Below are 17486 nucleotides of genomic sequence, written 5' to 3' on the forward strand. Positions count from 1 at the left end.
GTTGGAAAAGAATCAGTATTCCCAAATAATCCTCCTCCTGTTGTGGGCAGCTAGGTAGTAGGTTTGGAGGAGTCCTGCAATACAGCGTGCATAATTTGTAGCCGCTTCTGAAGCAGACCTTAAAGGTGAGGTCTCACTCAGATCTGGGGTCTCAACCATAATGGAATTACAGACAAACGATGCAACTGTAGATGGGCCTTAAAACAAAAGAGGGAAAATAAAAAGATAGGGGAATGCAACAAGTTTATTAAAATCTCCAACAATCTGATAATAACAAAAGATTTACTGCGACCAGGTAGGAAAACTTTTCCACACTGTTTTTCCAGGCTGGTCCTCTCAGGCTTCTGCACTGATTCCCAGTGTCTAGTGTGTGGAGGAATAAGGAAATCAGATGTAACCAAGATGCTCTGCTATGCGAGGATCCATGCACAACTTATCTTCTAGAGCAAGGTATTTCTGTGGCGCCATCTGCTTTTCCCTAGAAAAAGAAGGGGGATATCAGAGAAAAAACTGCAGCAGGACATTGAGTAGGGTATTGTTTGCCAATGATACCAAGCTGTGTGGTTCAGTTGCTACGCTGGACGGAAGGAATGCCATCCAGAGGGACCTTGACACACTTGTGAGGTGGGCTGATGCCAACCTTATGAAGTCTAACCATGACAAGTGCAAGGTCCCACACTGGGTCAGAGCAATCCCAGGCACAGCTACAGGTTGGGCAGAGAAGAGATTCAGAGCAGCCCTGTGGAGAAGGACTCGGGGGTGTTGGTCGATGAGAAACTTAACATGAGGCAGCTTCAGTGTGTGCTCGCAGCCCCGAAAGCCAACCGTATCCTGGGCTGCATCAAAAGGAGCGTGACCAGCAGGTCGAAGGAGGTGATCCTGCTCCTCTACTCTGCTCTTGAGAGACCTCACTTGGCATATTGTGTGCAGTTCTGGTGTCCTCAACATAAAAAGGACATGGAACTGCTGGAACAAGTCCAGGGGAGGGCCACAAGGATGATCAGGGGACTTGAGCATCTCTGTATGAAGACATGCTGAGAAAGTTGGGAGCTGTTCAGCCTGGAGAAGAGAAGGCTGTGTGGAGACCTCATAGCAGCTTTCCAGTATCTGAAGAGGGCCTACAAGGATGCTGGGGAGGGACTCTTCATTAGGGACTGTAGTGATAGGACAAGGGGCAACAGGTTAAAACTTAAACAGGGGAAGTTTAGATTGGATATAAGGAAGAAGTTCTTTCCTGTTAGGATGGTGAGGCACTGGAATGGGCTGCCCAGGGAAACTGTGAATGCTCCATCCCTGGTGGTGTTCAAGGCCAGGTTGGACAGAGCCTTGGGTGACATGGTTTAGTGTGAGGTGTCCTTGCTCATGGCAGGGGGTTGGAACTTGATGATCTTAAAATCCTTTCCAACGTAACTATTCTATGATTCTATGATTCTAAAATAGCCTCAGTTCCTGGGGGGCTCACTTGTAGACCTCCCCTGGGCACTACTTAGGCAGTCCAGTTACCTGTTGAGCCTCTGCTCTAGAACGTTGATATGGAACATGGATTCAGAGCAACTAGAGAGGTAGTCATCCTTCTCCTTTGTGTTGAGCTGGTTCTTGTTTTCTTGAAACCACAGGTGCCTCTTTTGCAGCTCCTCCACCGCCTGTTGGGGGAGCAAGCAACCAGGAGTCAGGGTAATGGAAAAGAGCAAGGAGCAAAGACACACAGAAGTGCAACTCAAAGTTCAGGGAGCTGAGAGGAAGGAAACCACAGACTGGAGCTGGTTTACTTTCACGGACGGCAGTAAGTTTGAGATGAGGTCTCACCGAACAAGACAATGAGAGACACAAAAACGTGGAACAGCAGGAGGCAGCAAAACCTCAATGTGTTGCCTCCCTGCAGTGAAAAAGCACTGGGCACCTAAATCAGCTCTGAGATAGGGACTTTCACCCTGGGGCTATTTTGTTCTTTGATCTCAGATGCTAACAACAGCAACACCACCAAAAAAAAAAAAAAAAGTAAAAAAAATAAAACCAGGCATGTTTATGGCTCTTTAATCAAAGGAGGTTTGTTTCTTGCCTGCTGTCACAGTCAGATCCGTGTTACCCTCCTGCCAGTGCAGAAGAGACTCCAAAAGCATGCACATCCTGCAACAAGACTGGGAATACCTTTTCAAGGCGAGCCTGGATGACGTTGATTTTGTAAGTGAGATGATGCTTAAAATCAGTCAGGCAGTCATCTCTGACACACAGGGCCTGCTTCTGGTTCAGCTTATCTCTGCAGCCATTTTGAATAAGGAAAGGTGCTAGGTAATCCAGATCCTGTTTCTTCTGTCCAAGGACCTCATCCTTCACAGTGCTCTCCTAGAGGGGAAAGGACAGAAAGAGTCATGGTCCCATTTACCTACTTCTCCAAACACTCCATGACAAAACAAAAGCAAAGGCCAAAACACCTCCCCTTTGGCCACCCCTGGAAGGAAATAATATTTCTTTTTCTTAGTTTGATCAAAATTACTGCTTTGCATTAGCTTTGCATATCAACCCTTTCCCAGTGTGGTTTTTATTCTGTAGTTTCTTTTCAATCGTTCTTTTTAACATTTCTCCTCATTTCCTTGATTTTAAAGATGTCTCTTATAAAAAATGTGTAATCCACTGAGGTGCAAGAAGGGATCTACGAAATCGCTTTGTATTAGGACAGGAAGACATTAGGACAGGGTGTTTTGAGTGACACAAGTTTATAGGCTGGTGAGTAGCTGGTTCTTGCATCTTTGCCCCTGTTTTGAGCAGAAGTTTGGCATGTAAAATTTAGCACCACCTTTTATAACCTCTCTGTTCAGTCTAAAAAACATTCACAAGAAGCATCCTGGAGATCTTGGAAAAGCTGAAAGAAATTATTATTTCTGTATTTGTCCAGAACATTTCTAAGTTCTTAATTCCTCAACAGAGATCCTGGAACAAAACTGGCTGTGTAAGTAAGAATGAAACCCAAGAAAGCAACTGATTCTTGTCACACAAAAAAGTGTGTGTTTGCCTAACAAAATGAGCCTGGCTAGAAAGATGCACCTTGGAATCCATTCTCATATTCCCCACTATAATCCCTATTCTCAGCTAATACTTGTTCATTATTTTATCAATTAAACAAAGTAAAACAACAATCTGTCTTGGTGATGCAAATTTTTGCAGAAGTTCAAAGCATGATTATGTTGTTTTAATGGGAACTCAGCTGAAGTTGTGCTAACTTGCTAGGGGATCATCCCAAGTATTTTAATGGTACTAACAGCTCCTCAGAGGCAATTCTCAGACAGAAAAAGCTTTCTCTAGATTTACTTTGTACATGTAAGAAATACTGGGATTAATGAAGGTGACCTACCATGGCTTCATGATGTCGTCTTCTCTCTTCGTTCCTGTCTCTATTATAAACTGAAACTGATAATTTAATATCGGCTTCTTCAGTCTGACGGATCTTCAGAATAGTTAACACCTTCCAAAAATCAAAGAAAGAACCTTCAGCTTTCTTACAAAACAATAGCACTTTTACATGCTTGACCTGCTAGCCAAGCAGATGCTGTGTACAAGAAATACAGTGTAGGATTAAATACAGGAGATCTATTCAAGTACCTCCATATTCTGCTCATAGGTCAAACTAATAGCGGTTTATATTTAGGTTGCTGCTTTGTATTAAATTCTTGAACACAATTATTATGTGTTAAGAAAGCTCTTCTGAAGTCATGGTCTTGCAACTACTTCTGAAATTGCACTGATAGCTTTGTCTTAGTCTTAACAGGATATGCAGCATAAGCAATATGAATATTTTGTCTATTGATACATCGAGAGAGAAATTTGGCAAGGTGTTCATGAGGTCACAGGGAACAAACTTCAAATTTCTGGAGAAAAAAAAAAAAGACTTCTGCAATCTTATTCTTAATTACTACTGGTATTCTGGGCTAATAGAATTGAGTACTTCTCCAGCTCCTTCAGGGGTTCCTCTTCCTAAGCAAAATATTTAAAAATATCCAGCAGCTTTTCCTCCATCTGCTAGAATGGTTGTATTTAGCATGAAGTACTAGAAGTACTACATGAAGTACAAGTACAAAGAACATGGCTTTGTTACAGGGTCACAGTGTGATTAGCAGTACAAGCAATGTATTTTATGAAGTATTTCCCTACAGCTGCTCTCACAAAAAGTTACTTCAGTGTTTTGATTAGAACTTCCTGGAAATGCCTAGCAACCAGATATATCATATACAATATCCTTTGGTTTTGGTCTCATTCTCAGGCAAAAGGCAGGTATGTTTCCAGGTGCCACAATTCATACACGGTCATTTGCTCCCTGAAACTGTCTTTCAGAGAATGAAGAGTAAGGGCAGGAGCTGGGAAGTGTGTGACTCTTCATAAATACATTAAAGCTACGTCTTTACTGAACAATGGCTGGACTGCAAGCTCAAGAATTCAGCATGGAGACCAGCTCTGTGGCACCAGTTTTATTTTTACCACAGCTTATGTTGAGAATACTTTGGCAACCAGTCAGCTCAAATTATTTGGATGCTGAAGAGGCACTCTTCATCAGGGACTGTAGTGATAGGACAAGGGACAGTAGGTTCAAATGTAAACATGGCAAGTTCAGGTTAGATCCAAGGAAGAAGTTCTTCCCTGTGAGGGTGGTGAGGCCCTGGCACAGGTTGCCCAGAGAAGCTGTGGCTGCTCCATCCCTGGCAGTGTTCAAGCCCAGGTTGGACAGGGCTTTGAGCAACATGGTCTAGTGGAAGGTGTCCCTGCCTGTGGCAGGGGGTTGGAACTGGATGATTTTAAGGTCCTTTCCAACCCAAACTATTCTATAATTCCCATGCCTGACCAACTCTGACCCAGTGTGGGCACCTCCCCTGTTACCTCTGCTTCAGATTGCCGGACTTGTTCTTTCACCAGCTTCTCTTTTGCTGTCAGATCCTTCAACAAGTTGTAGAGATGGAACAAACTCTTGCCTTTCTCAAAGGACCCTGCCTGGAAGCAGATGAACTAGTGAAGGCCAGTAGCACTCTCTGGGTGCATGGGACCAGATATTCTGCTATCATAAATTGGCACAACTCTGCCACAGTCAAGATAGTGACACTGACTTCCATCACTGAAATATCTAACCCATAGAAAACACTTTATTAGACTTCATTTTGATTTTGAATCCATCAGTAATGTGAGGCAGATGGCACATCTTGCACTTTTATGAAATGGTTGGAACCAGTTTTGCAGGATTAGAGATGAAAGGATGGCACTCGTGCCCTGTGTATCCTCCCCAGTGGAAAACAGAAACTTTAAGAAAACTTGCTTAACATTAAAAAATCCTGTATTTTTAATCTCTCTTTGATTTTCCTAAGTATAATTGTACAGCATCACTGCAGAATTTATGGTTACAGACTCACATCAGTAATGTCAGTGGAGTGATCCCCCCCAAATGAGAGAATTTGGCTTGATGACAGCGCTCCACTTATTTTAGAACATCTTTTATTGAAGGGTATCTATCTATCTATCTATCTATCTATCTATCTATCTATCTATCTATCTATCTATCTATCATCTATCTACATGTCTATCAGCAACACATTAAGCTTTAGCATCTTGTTCTGCATCTGCAGGGTAAACTTTGGAAGATATAAGCAACAAAATGAACCAAGAAGTCCATGGTAGAAATGGATGGGATGTCTGGGATGCCTCCCTCTGCTTCTCTGCTGTACCTCTTCTTCAAGAGAGAACAGCAGAGGAAGTTTTGACTTCTGTGCCATGAATCCACAGGACTGAGCCCAACAGCTGCCGAACCAGCACCCTGAAAGATCCGAGTGCCTGTGCTGCCTGATGACCAGATCTAGGAAGATGACCTCAGGCATGGCCGCAGCAAGCCTTTCATGCTACAGTATGTCCTACATTCTAGCAGGACAGTGCATCTCCAGGGGCATTTGTGCTGTCAGTACGGAGGCTGTCTGTGAGGGAGGTGTGCACACGGAGCAGAGGGCAGCATGGAATAAGGCATGCTTGGAGTTCTTCCACTGACATTTCACCTTCCCTTTGTGTCTTGTGCTCTAGAAAAACTTCAATATAAGTAGTTTTCCTTCATACCTGGTATGTGATGCATGTTTCTGGGGTCATGAAGACTTCATGTTCTTTACTAGCCCTCTCTGGCAGCTTGTGGAAAAGCTTCTTTGAGGCAGTAATGTATTTATCTTTGAGGTGGTATGTCAGATGGATGTCCTCCTCTGTGATCAGGAAGATACATTCTGCGACATCTTCGTCAGCAGGCTTTTCTGGGTTTCTGTGAAAACACTCCTTGATTTGCTAAAGGGCGTGAAAAAAGAGAGACAAAAGCAGATCAGACAAAAAACCTGGGAAGATTTGCAGAGTTGGGTAAAAACCCAAGGGAAAAATTGGGCTTTTCTGCCTGGATTACGATGGCATCTCTTAGCCCATAGTCCTACTGTTCTTTCCTGTGCCTGAGGAAAATAGTGCAAAGCTGCTTAACCTAAAATGTTATTAGTTTGGGGTCAGAACATGAGATCGTTTTAGTAGTTTTGAGTCCTGTGAAAATCTCATTCCAAAATCACAGTCAAGCTTTTTTTCCTTTCCTCTGACACATCTCCCAGTTTCATTCTAGCTGCTCAATGCAGTTGGTGACAACTGGTCACATTGTAGCTCTCTGTCAGGCAAACAACCATGAGACACAACAGCTGAGCAAGGCTCTATATCTCATCTGGAGCTTTGCGTTGGCTGTGGCCACTGAAAATGAACCTAGAGCCCTAGACAGTATGTTCTGAACAGTATAAATATCACTATAACAGATATTCTTCTGTTCCTGCCTTGACCGTACCCTGATAGGTTTGGAGTTCATGTCAATTCTCTGTGTTTCGTCTCCTTGTTTGCCAAAGTCAACATGCCGGAGGTAAAGAAAGTCATCCCGCCCCATGAAGTACTCTGTCATCTCACTAGCAGTTTCAACACGCTTCTGGAGGCCATCAACTCGCGCCTCATTGTAAAACTCCATTGTATGTCCAGTCTTGGGCTCCAGCAACGTATAGGTGTGAGCTGAGGATGTAAGAGACATTAGCAGCTATGATACGGTGAACATGAGTGTATCCAGAGGAAGTCTCATTTTCTTCAGCAGCCAATAAATCAAATGCACCCAAGAATGTAAGAAGGGAATGTAATCTCACTGTTGTGTACCAACATGTCATGGCCTAAGGACGGCAGGATGACTTTGCAGGGTCATTGCCTTCCTTACACAATAATGCAGCAGTGAGTGGAGCCTGGACCCTGCTTTTTCCAAATCAGGAATGGGCACAGCCTCTGGGTGAAATGCTGCTTGAGCAACAGATCTGATGCAGGATTTTCTCTCCCCCAGCTGCACAACACTGACAGACCAAAAGAGGGACTTTTTACATGGAAACTGGCTTTTGACAAGGACCTGTTAGGACAGGACAAGGGGGAACGGCTTTAATTTGGCAGAGGGGAGATTGAACCAAGGCCTTAGGCAGAATTTCTTCCCTGTGAGGTGTGCTGAGGCCCTGGCACAGGTTGCCCAGAGAAGCTGTGGCTGCCTCATCCCTGTCAGTGTTCAAGGCCAGGCTGGACGGGGCTTGGAGCAGCCTGCTCTAGTGGAAGGTGTCCATGTCCATGGAGGGGGTTGGAACTGGACAAGCTTTAAGGTCCCTTCCAACCCAAACCAGTCTGTGATTCTGTAATCCTAAGAAGAAAGTTTCTACTACTATCACCTCTACTGGTAAAAGTAAATTGGATCACCATATATATGATAGGTATGTATTTTTCTCCTGTTATGCTGGGGGGAGCACTCTCCAGCACTGTAAGCCAACAATCCAATTCTCTACTCTCTACTGGAGACCATATTATTTATCTAGGCAATTCATCCCACAAGTTTTCTGCACCCCCACTGTTGGGCTTTTGCCACTGCTGGAAGGATCCACATGGAGTCCTACCAGCTGCAGTGGCTGCCAGATAACCTGAATACCTTTAAGACAGAAGGAATGTCCTTTGCTGAAGTAGTCTGTGGTGAGCTGCGTTTGTTTATTCACTTCTCTCCTAACCAGGATGTCTTCTCGGTTTTCAAACCACTCTCTCACCTCCACTACATCAGTATCTGGCAGGAGACAAAGCATTTCACAACCCCACGTCACCCTGTTGGAGGTTCTAAGATTCATGTTATGCACCCTCAGTGTCTGTGCAAGCACCCTGTGCTTCTGATGCAGTACAGTCACTGGAACTGGCCCTGTGCACAGGGCATTTTGTAGATGAATTCTAAGCTACATTTGAGTAGATAAATTATACCTTAGGAGAGATTATTCCTCTCCATCAACAAGAAGTAAAGTAGTCAGCTCAGGGGGAGAAGGTGCCATGGCACATGGCTACATTTAGGCAAGAGAAATTCCATCCCAAATACTTTATGATAGTGTCAGGAGTTAAGGAAAATGAGATGGGGATATTACACTATCCAAGAGGACTGAGGACAGGACACTGGATGTTCAGTTAGGAATCTACTGTTTCTTGGACCAAAGGATAATGCTTCTGAGTACAGAAATATCCACAGTCTGGGTATTTGCCATTCTGTGCCCACAGAAAGAACACAGTCTGGATATTTCTATGGCTTCCATCAGCACCAGTGGGAATAGTGATGCTATCGGATCACATCAAACCAGACTTCCATTTCTCTGAAGACTGAAAATCCAAGCAGCTGACCTGTGGCACTGCACAGCCTCACCAACGGGCTGTAAAAAAGACTCAAAACTCTCACAGGATTCCCTAGCAATGCTGGAGAGTTCTGGGCCTTGACAGACAGCCTGATGAAACAATGCAGTAGACAGTTCCCCCTGAATGTGAAAGGAGGATGGGAAAGCACAAGAGAGACCCTGGCAGAAAGGGGACATCCTACCCCTTCCCACCAACAGAACGCAGTTGTGTCTGCTCAGTTGTTGACCCATCCCTCTTACAGTCTGGCCCTGCGTAGATGGTGAGGCGCTGCACCAGCCCATTGCCATTCAGGTATGGTGCCCATTTCTTCAGTTTTGCCTTGTTGTACAGAGTCACCTTCTTCCCCTGGCAATAGCGGGTCTCAAACTCTGCAGTGAGAGATAGAGGTGTCATAAAGATTTACTCCCCTGGATTCAGCCCAAGGAAAAAGAATTCAAGAGGGAGCAAGCCACAGTCTAAGGGAAGCCATGCATTTATTGATCACATTCAGCTGCCAGCAAAGCTGTTCAGACCCTGCCTTAAAGCTGTAATAGTATAATAACTCATTTCTCTCCCAGCGCAGGTATTTGATAATGCAGGAGCATAACTGGGACAGAAAGTCAATCGCAGGCAAAACTGGGATGATCTTTATCTGGCAGGAAAACACAGTGTGTCTGTGCGAGGGGAGTTTTGGGGGGGTTCTCACGCAGCATGAGACAGTGCACCGAGGGCAAGCATTCAACCTAATGGCTGTTGCTGCCAACATCTGCCGCACTTCACTGTTGTATCTTGTCCATCCTGAATGGAGAACTCTTGAGCTAAACAAATACCCCAAATCCACTAAAAGAGTACCTGGGGGCAAAGCAATATGCAAAAGAGTACATACGTCTGGGAGGTATCCGAATTGGGGCTACCCACGATGGTGGCACGTCAAAACTCATTCTCTTCTCTCTTTCCTGATGACACAGAAAAAGAGATTTGCATTGCTGGCACCTTCACTTACTGTGCCAGGAGACCTTTTGGTGCAGTGACCAGAGCTCAGACTCAGCTCGGGCACACTGTGGCACAGCTATAAGAGCTGTGTTGATCACACATAGCCCAAGAACAGAGGAAAGCAGCACACTGCATTTATGTGGAAGGAGAGCTTTACTGCATCCCCACACTCTCAGTAGCACATCCCTACATTAGACTAATGGAATTATCTTCTCCTGGCTAATGTTCCTGCTGGACAGCGGATGAACAGGACACTCAGCATTTAAACTGATGACCAACGTTATGTAGACTGTGGAGGACACTTTGCTCCCTGTTTCTGGGCACAGTCTGAGAAGGGCAGATAACAGGAGGGAACATGCTTTTATTGGTGTTCCTCTGTCCTGCAATGCTGGTGAAGTGCCTGTTTTATCATGCTGTGTTCTCCCAACAGGACAACATACCATCTTTTGCTTCCAGTACCCAGGACTTCTTTTATATTAGAGTACATACATTGTTTCTACACTTGGTTGGCAGCTCCACCTAGCAGCCTGGAGGGCTGGATGCTGACCAGCAGGGCAAAAATGTCCAGGAAAATGTCTGTTTTTACTTTATTTATTTACTGATTTCATCTCAAAGGTCAATGCACTGGAGGCCTACAGAGATACAGAGCCACTGAGGACACCAGAAGTACCACGTGAAGTCCTGCTTCAAAAAGCATTAGAACTGTTGAAGACTGAGAAGGAATTGAAAGTGCCAATTAAAACCCAGCTGGAGTAATAGTGACTTAACCTGGAGGGGGCAGCAGGCAGGCAGACATACGTGGGCCTACCAGCATACCAGTTCAACAGAGCATCCCCACTGCACCAGAGCCATTTGAGTCACTCACTGTGTCACTGTCAAATAACTCTTCTTCCTCCTCAGGGAGCAGCTGAAGAGGGTTGCTCTCTGAAAGCATTATTTCCCAGCGGATAGCGTCACCCAAGTCAAAGATGAGATCCTAGGCCATACAGAACAAACCCATTTAGCTACAAGGGCACTAAACTGAAGGCTGCCTCTGCCTACCTGCAGTGCTCTGGACCTGGCTCGCTGTCAGGTTATAAAGGACAGACCTTCATAATCCTGAGAGTTAGAAAGGACAGACCCTGCATCTCACTGAGGTGGGTGTCAGACCCATGGCTGGCTGATGGGACCCCAAAGACTGCCCCTGTGCCTAAAGGACTGCAGACCCCTTTCCTCATGATGCCTCTGCCACAGATGAATCAAAGTTGATGAGGATGCTTCTGCCTCCTTCCCTGGGGCGCGTATAGTCCCAGAGTCAAGTTGCTGTAAGTCAGACTCTTGGCTCCTAGACTTTATATCAGCTGGGGAGTAGCTGAGGTGTGGCTCAAAACATCCTCTGCTTTAAAAGCTGTTTGGGAGAATGAGCATCCATGCAGCCTTAAAAGCTGACATTCTAGCACTCTAGGGGTTTAATAGGTATGATCCATATTTGCTAGCTCGGGGTCTGGAATGTCCTGGAGTAGTTCAGAGCCTATGTCATCACAGCAACATGACCAGAGCAAACACAAGGAATGGTTAAGTGGAACTGGGATCACAACTTATCTTGGACTTCCCCAGGACTCTGGTTAGCTCAACTGTCCATCCCAGGCATGGGGCGCCAAAGGGCTCATTACCTTGCAGCCATGCCTGCAGTCCTGCATATTCACCCAGTAGTTCCTGTGGTTCCAGACGCTTTCAATCCCAAGGAAGCGTTTATCTGTGGTGTTGTGTCTGTTTCCCGTGAAGGGGTTGATGAAGAAGGTCTCAGGAACCTCCCTCTTCCCAGACAGAACCAAAACCCATGCGTGCACCCGCAAGCCATGCAAAGGTTCACACTTTGGCTTTCCCGCTTCCTGTATCACAGAGGACAGAACAGTAATTACTGCCATTTTATTGCTACTTAGTCTAACCCAATGGCAATCTTATTCTCTCCTCTGACCACTTCTAAAGGTCTCCAGGGACTTAACACTCTTCTGAAGAGTGAGGTAGCACATACTCAGTACACACTGCTATGCCAGCACAGGCTGGGTTCCCAGAGGCCAAGTGCTCATCTCCATGCTCAGGGTTGTGTCATACTTCACAGAGGAGGCCAGTGAGCTCTTTTCCTTGGTCAGCCATTCTCTGTATCTCATCTCTTGACCCTGGTGTTTACAGTGAGGTGGACCTTTTTTGCTTACCTTCTTGTCTCTTTCCTTGTCCTTCTGAGAAGCTTCAATTGCTGCTGCCTTCTTGGCCTCCTGCTGAAGCTCAAACTTGCTCTGCATGTCTGGTAGGGGCTTAATTCTATACTTTTTCTTCACCTCTTCTTTTGATACCTGTGTCTACAAAAGTAGGATATTGCTGTGAAACTCAGCAGAGATCAACAGAAGGGAGAAAAGGCAAGGCTTACAGGTACCTCTCAGTTCCCAGCCCTTTGCCATTTGCAATACTGGACCTAGTAAGCAGGAATTCAGTGAAGCCAAAGAAGTTGGCTTCTCTTAAGGAACTGTAGAAACTCACTCAAAAGATTCATTTGGTGAGGTCCCTCTTTGGTACAGACTGAAAACCAGTGTGGGCCTGAAGCTGTTCCTCTTAGCTCACCTCTGGAGCTCACTGGAAATGAAAAGGCTAAGCATGCATGCTGGGCTCCTCCCTGCAGGTCTCACCTCTGGTGGCTTCCTGAGCAGTGGGCACAGCTCCTGTGTTTCATCCAGGGTGCATGTCTCAAGGGTGGCATAGCCCTGCACGCAGTAGGCATCATACCCAGCCCCAATCAGCATGGAGCACAGCAGCACGCTGAAGTCAAAGCAGTTCCCTCGCTGGTGTTTCAGGGTGGTGGTCGGGGAATAAAGTGAACTGGGCTTGAAAGAGAGAGATACATGCCTACAGTGCTTGTCTTGTGAAGCTGAAACATACACCAGGCAGAAAGCAGGAGAGGTAAGAGGGCATTGCCCATATCCCTGGGTTCTGCACCCATAGAGAATCTGTTACATAGAATTCCTATATATAAGTCACTGTGGGAAAATTATTTAACTTATATTCAAAACATGAGTGGGATTGGGATAGAGAAAGTTGGGTTTCCCTCTTGGTGGGACAGAGAAGAAATCTAAACCCGATGTAGAATGACCAGTACACAAGAAAGCCAAATCACGCTGTCCAACAGTACATCAGGCCCAAAAGCAAAGATATGAAACTGTGTGCCTCCGAATTACTGGATTATTGGTATAGCATCAACCTCAGTTGATTTTTTTTTTGTTTCTGTGATTGTATCTGTGATTGATGTGGGCATCACTGTAGTGCAGAACTAACATTTATGTCCAAAATAGATATTGTCAAACCCGACCCAACTATGCCTGCTCCAAGGACCATTTACCATGCAAGTGGTGGATCAGGGAGACATGAAGGATGACTTCTTTACAGAGAGTATCTTAGAGTCTGTTGTTTTCTTTAACTGACAAGAAAGAGCTTCAAAATCTTACCTGGTGCTGCTGCAGTACTGATGGTGCAATCACCATCCCTGGAACAGTTCACAAACTGTGTAGACAAGGCCCTTAGTGACATGGTTCAGCGGTGGCCTTGGCAGTGCTGGGGAATGGTTGGACTTGATCTTAACGGTCTTTTCCAGCCTGGTTGATTTAGAACCTCATGGTTCTAAAGGAAATCAGTAATCATCTATCGAACCACAAATAGCACCTTAACACCTGTATGACCCTAAGCACAGCACAGTGTAAGGGGACCTGCAAGGTATAAAGGGTGCCCAACGGGATGCAGACAGGCTGCTCAGACACAAGGGACACTGACAGGCTGATCAAAGGCTTTGAGGAAATACCCCTCTAACATGACAGCCACAGACCCCAGAAGTCCTCTCCAAAGTGGTGTGGGAAAATTCTGACCTAAATCTGGTGACAAATTTAACCATAGGGAGAGATAGGCAGGACAAGCTCATCCAACTGCTGAAAATTTAATGCTAACCACAACTCTGGAGAAGGGCTTAACTTCCACCTCTAGCTGGTCTGTCTGCAATGTTTTAAAGCAAAAGACCCATAAGCTAAATTCACACCAGCCAAGAACTTGCCCAAATTCTGGCATCATTCCTTCTTGCCAGTTGAGAAATCTCCCTTCAGCCACTGCAAAATATCCCCAAAACAGGAATAGAAGTGTCTAGCGCCCCTAAGAACAGGTCACTGAGTTCAAACATCATCCCCTAGGCTTCATACACTCCTTTGTTCCAAGGTGTTTTGGTCTTTGAGGGGAATCTCATCACCATTGCAACCCACAGTAGACAGCTGGTCATATGAAATGACTGGGAGCATGGTCAGGCCCCATCTTGCAGAAATGGTGCTTAACTCCTGGACAGGTACCACGCTGCATGTGTACTGGGATTACAGGTCCACAGTGTGCAGGGCCTGGAAAGATCAGGGGATCTGCCAACAGACCCCTCTAGCACCTCCATTATGGGGCTGTTTCTGATGGGACTGCAGCCCCTTTCTTACCAGAGTGATAGGGCACTCAAGGGGCTCCATAACGAGGTAATCTGAGACGAAGCGGGCACAGCCATCCCAGTCATACAGCTCCGTGTAAGGCAGCAGGGTTGGCCTCACTGTTGTGCTCACAAACTTCTGTAGGGCAACAAGAGGACTTTGGTCACCCAACAGATGTCTCAGTCTCTGGTCCAAAACCATCCTCAGAACATCCCTGGATGTGGCAGCTCACATTCAGGACCTCCCTACGGCATATCAACAGCATCAGAAACCCTCCTCACCAGTTCTAAGATGGAAATTGCACAGGTTGAGAGGCCATCTGCTTGTCTGTTGCCTAAAAATTCAAGCTCAGCCCAGACACATTACAGGTGTGAGCCAGTTCTGCCCTTAGTTTTCAAGCAAGACAAACAGCTACTGCCCTTTCCAGCTTTTTACAACATCCAGCATTTTTTGCCTAGCATGTTAATCGTAGAATCATAGAATTGCTTGGGTTGGAAGGATGCTTAAAGCTCATCCAATCCCAGTCCCCTACCACAGGCAGGGACACCTTCCACTAGACCAGGTTGCTTCTAGCCCTGTTCAACCTGGCCTTGAAAACTGCCAGGGATGGGGCAGCCACAGTTTCTCTGGGAAACCTGTGCCAGGGCTTCACCACCCTCACATGAAAGAACTTCTTAATGTCTAATCTAAGATGCAGATTAGGTGCAGAACTAGACAGCAGTTGTGAAGCTTGGATCCAATCCTGAACAAAACCAGACAAACTTCCATGTGCACTTCCTTCCCTGTAACTTCTGCAAAGTTCAGAGGAAGATCTAACTCTGGATTCAGATTCCGTATCTGTGATTAAGTCTAAACCTTATCTATTTCATGTGTTTCTTTTACTTTCCTTTATGTTTCTATGGTCTTTTTTGTTTCCAAAGCATTGCGCTGCAGGGCTGCGAGCTGCCTGCAGCCCACAGGGTACCACCATCATGTGTGTGCTACAACACTTGATTTGGATAGCTGGGATGTTCCCAGGGTGCTGGGTGCCTGTTCAGTGTGCTGTGGGCACAGCAAGTGGGTTCCCATTCCCAAGGAAGGGCTGTCCTTGCCCAGCACATGTGCCCAAGCCCCACACCACCCCATACCTCCACTCCACACTCGTTGACTGGGTGGAGGAAGAGCGGCTTGCGGTTAGGGCAGAGGTGAATATACTGCCGGAGGAAATTGTCAGCGATGTGCAGCAGCTGCTTTTCCTTGGGCGAATTGGTCTTATATGAGGATGGTAACTGGGACATGTCAACGGAGCTACAGCCAAGATCAATTCCAGGGCAGGAGGAGGCAAAAAGACAGAGGTAAGCCAGGAGCAATTCAGGCAAGATGACCTGCTATCAAAACATGGCAGGGCTCCCTCTTCCCTAGGAACAAAGGGGATCATACCCACGGTCATGATTTTGGCATAGCCAATCTTCTCTGGAGTGATGGCAAGCTGACATACACCCAGAGGCTGAAGGGATCTTTGTATAGTGCCATGACAGCAGCGAATGCATGTGCAATGAAGTGAGTTACTTTGTCTTACACACGCCCACTCTTGCACAGACAAACCAGGCATGTGAAACTCGCTCACTCCCCTCCCTGTGCCAGGGGAACACATGTGCCATCCATACATGTGCCTTCCCCCTGTGGACCCCCGAGGAATCATCTATGCTTATGCCAGCAACCAGCTGACACACGACTTACTGCTTTGGGAGACAGTCTTGCTCCACAGGCACCTTTGTCTCCACATCCTGGAGGTCATCACTGACTGCCAAACCCCCCAGCTTTTCTTCCACTCTTTGTTCATCTTCCTCCTTCTCCTCCAGGGCGTCCATTCTGCCTCCTCTGGGGAACTACAGAAACGCATGCACCACGGAGAACTCAGGGGTGGGACCCAGATACACAGCAACGCAGAAATATTAGCATACTGGCCACAGTGATTTAGTATGTGAGCACAGCCGAGTTGTAACAGTGAGGAGTGAGCACTGAATTTGAGGTCGGACTAGGCTTGATGAATAAGCGGCTGCATGCTGCTGGGTGTCATACTAACCAGGGGAGATGGGCTCAGCACACCATGCTGTATGGTCGTGCTGCATGCACTCTTGTGATGCCTTGCTGCATCCTCTGACCCGCTTGGGCTTCTGCCAGCTGGAAGACAGTTCTGGAACCCTCCAGGCACCAGCTGATGGCCCTGCCACAGCCTTCGGGGATACACGGAGCCGAGCCGGCAGCGCAGAGACCTTGAAGCAAGCGGGCCGTTCGGCAGTGCTCAGCAGCCTCCAAGGACAGAGGCTGTTACTGATACCCTCTCGAGGACGTGGGGGCTGCTTTTCTCCCGCTCCCCGTGGTCAGGCTGACCCGTGGGGCTCACACAGATATCTGAAGCACAGACCTTGCAGTTGGGGGGACGGAGGGCCCAGCTCTGCTCCCCGGCCTCGGCACTGCTTCTGCGGCCCCGGTCTGCCGCTGCCGCTCCCTGTCCGCACCGCTGCTGCCCAGCACCCGCACTATGGCAACGCCGGCGCAGAGGCAGCGCGGGGCCGTGGCGGGGCCTGCGGCCTCCCCCGGCGCCTTCCCCCTAGCCTACCCCAGCCTTCACCGAGGGGCTTCCTCCCGGCGCCCTCCTCAGGTCTCCCACCACCCCGGGCGGGCCACCAGCCCTCCCCAGGCCCCGGCTGCCCGCGGGTCTCCGCAGGTGCTCAGCACGCCCCCCCGGCTCTCCCCACCGCTGGTCTGAGCGCCTCGCTGGCTGAGCTCCTGCTGCACAGCCCGTGTGTGCTGCAGCCCCCTCTGCCAGGAGACACTCGGGCAAAGCGGGGGGAGGCAGCCAAACCCTGCTCGCTGGGACAGCTCTTCAAACAGCTCCCCCGAGACCAAGAAGCTGCTCTGAAACTCACAGTTCCACTCTCTCTCTCTTTTTTTTTTTTTAATAATAACAAAACTGCAAAGACACACCCCCCCCATCCTATTCGTCTGTTGCTTCCTAAGCCTTTGGGCTGTGCTGCTTTCACTTCCCTAAGTGAGCTCGTGCAAGCTTCTGTCAACTGCTTTGTACGACACATAATGGAAAGCAGAGATTCTCGCGCAAAACCTGGCAGCCAGGGACGGCAGGAGGCCTTTTCTTTCTGCTTCTTTTTCTAATGGGCTGTTCATTAGGCTGTAAGCAAGGTAAAGTGCTAAACACTTGTTTTCTGGTTTTCATTGTGGTTAGGAAAAAACCTGGGTGGTTGGATGTTCACATTTGCCTCTTTGTTGTGATGACTGTAGCAATTAATGCACATACATAGTCAATATATATTTAAG

General features: G+C 47.0%; 1 protein-coding gene and 1 long non-coding RNA gene across 10 annotated transcripts; one reads left to right on the plus strand and one right to left on the minus strand.

Moving 5' to 3' along the window:
• Positions 1–226: 226 nt before the first annotated feature.
• DRC7 (dynein regulatory complex subunit 7) lies at positions 227–16719 on the minus strand. 9 transcript variants are annotated; one of them, XM_062621253.1, is made up of 18 exons: positions 16576–16719; positions 15888–16036; positions 15296–15455; positions 14181–14306; positions 12354–12548; positions 11886–12029; positions 11343–11561; positions 10556–10666; positions 9584–9653; positions 8958–9086; positions 7982–8110; positions 6827–7041; positions 6082–6297; positions 4867–4977; positions 3350–3460; positions 2149–2343; positions 1504–1643; positions 227–478 (listed from the first exon to the last, which is right to left on the minus strand). In XM_062621253.1, exons 2-18 carry the CDS (start codon positions 16016–16018, stop codon positions 388–390), a joined length of 2493 nt encoding a protein of 830 aa, XP_062477237.1. In that variant the 5' UTR covers positions 16019–16036; positions 16576–16719; the 3' UTR covers positions 227–387. The 9 variants fall into 9 exon arrangements, with proteins under 9 accessions (XP_062477237.1, XP_062477239.1, XP_062477238.1 ...); XM_062621255.1 differs by having other exon boundaries at positions 15888–16028; positions 16555–16719; XM_062621254.1 differs by having other exon boundaries at positions 16542–16696.
• Positions 367–3134, plus strand: LOC134164977 (uncharacterized). Its single transcript, XR_009965322.1, has 2 exons — positions 367–450; positions 2924–3134. It is a non-coding gene; the product is annotated as an uncharacterized LOC134164977 (long non-coding RNA).
• Positions 16720–17486: the final 767 nt, after the last annotated feature.

This window comes from Pezoporus occidentalis, unplaced genomic scaffold (genome assembly GCF_034315485.1).
Source record: "Pezoporus occidentalis ecotype Australia unplaced genomic scaffold, CSIRO_AGI_Poc_V1 ctg229, whole genome shotgun sequence".
In the NCBI taxonomy this organism is placed as follows: Eukaryota; Metazoa; Chordata; class Aves; order Psittaciformes; family Psittacidae; genus Pezoporus; species Pezoporus occidentalis.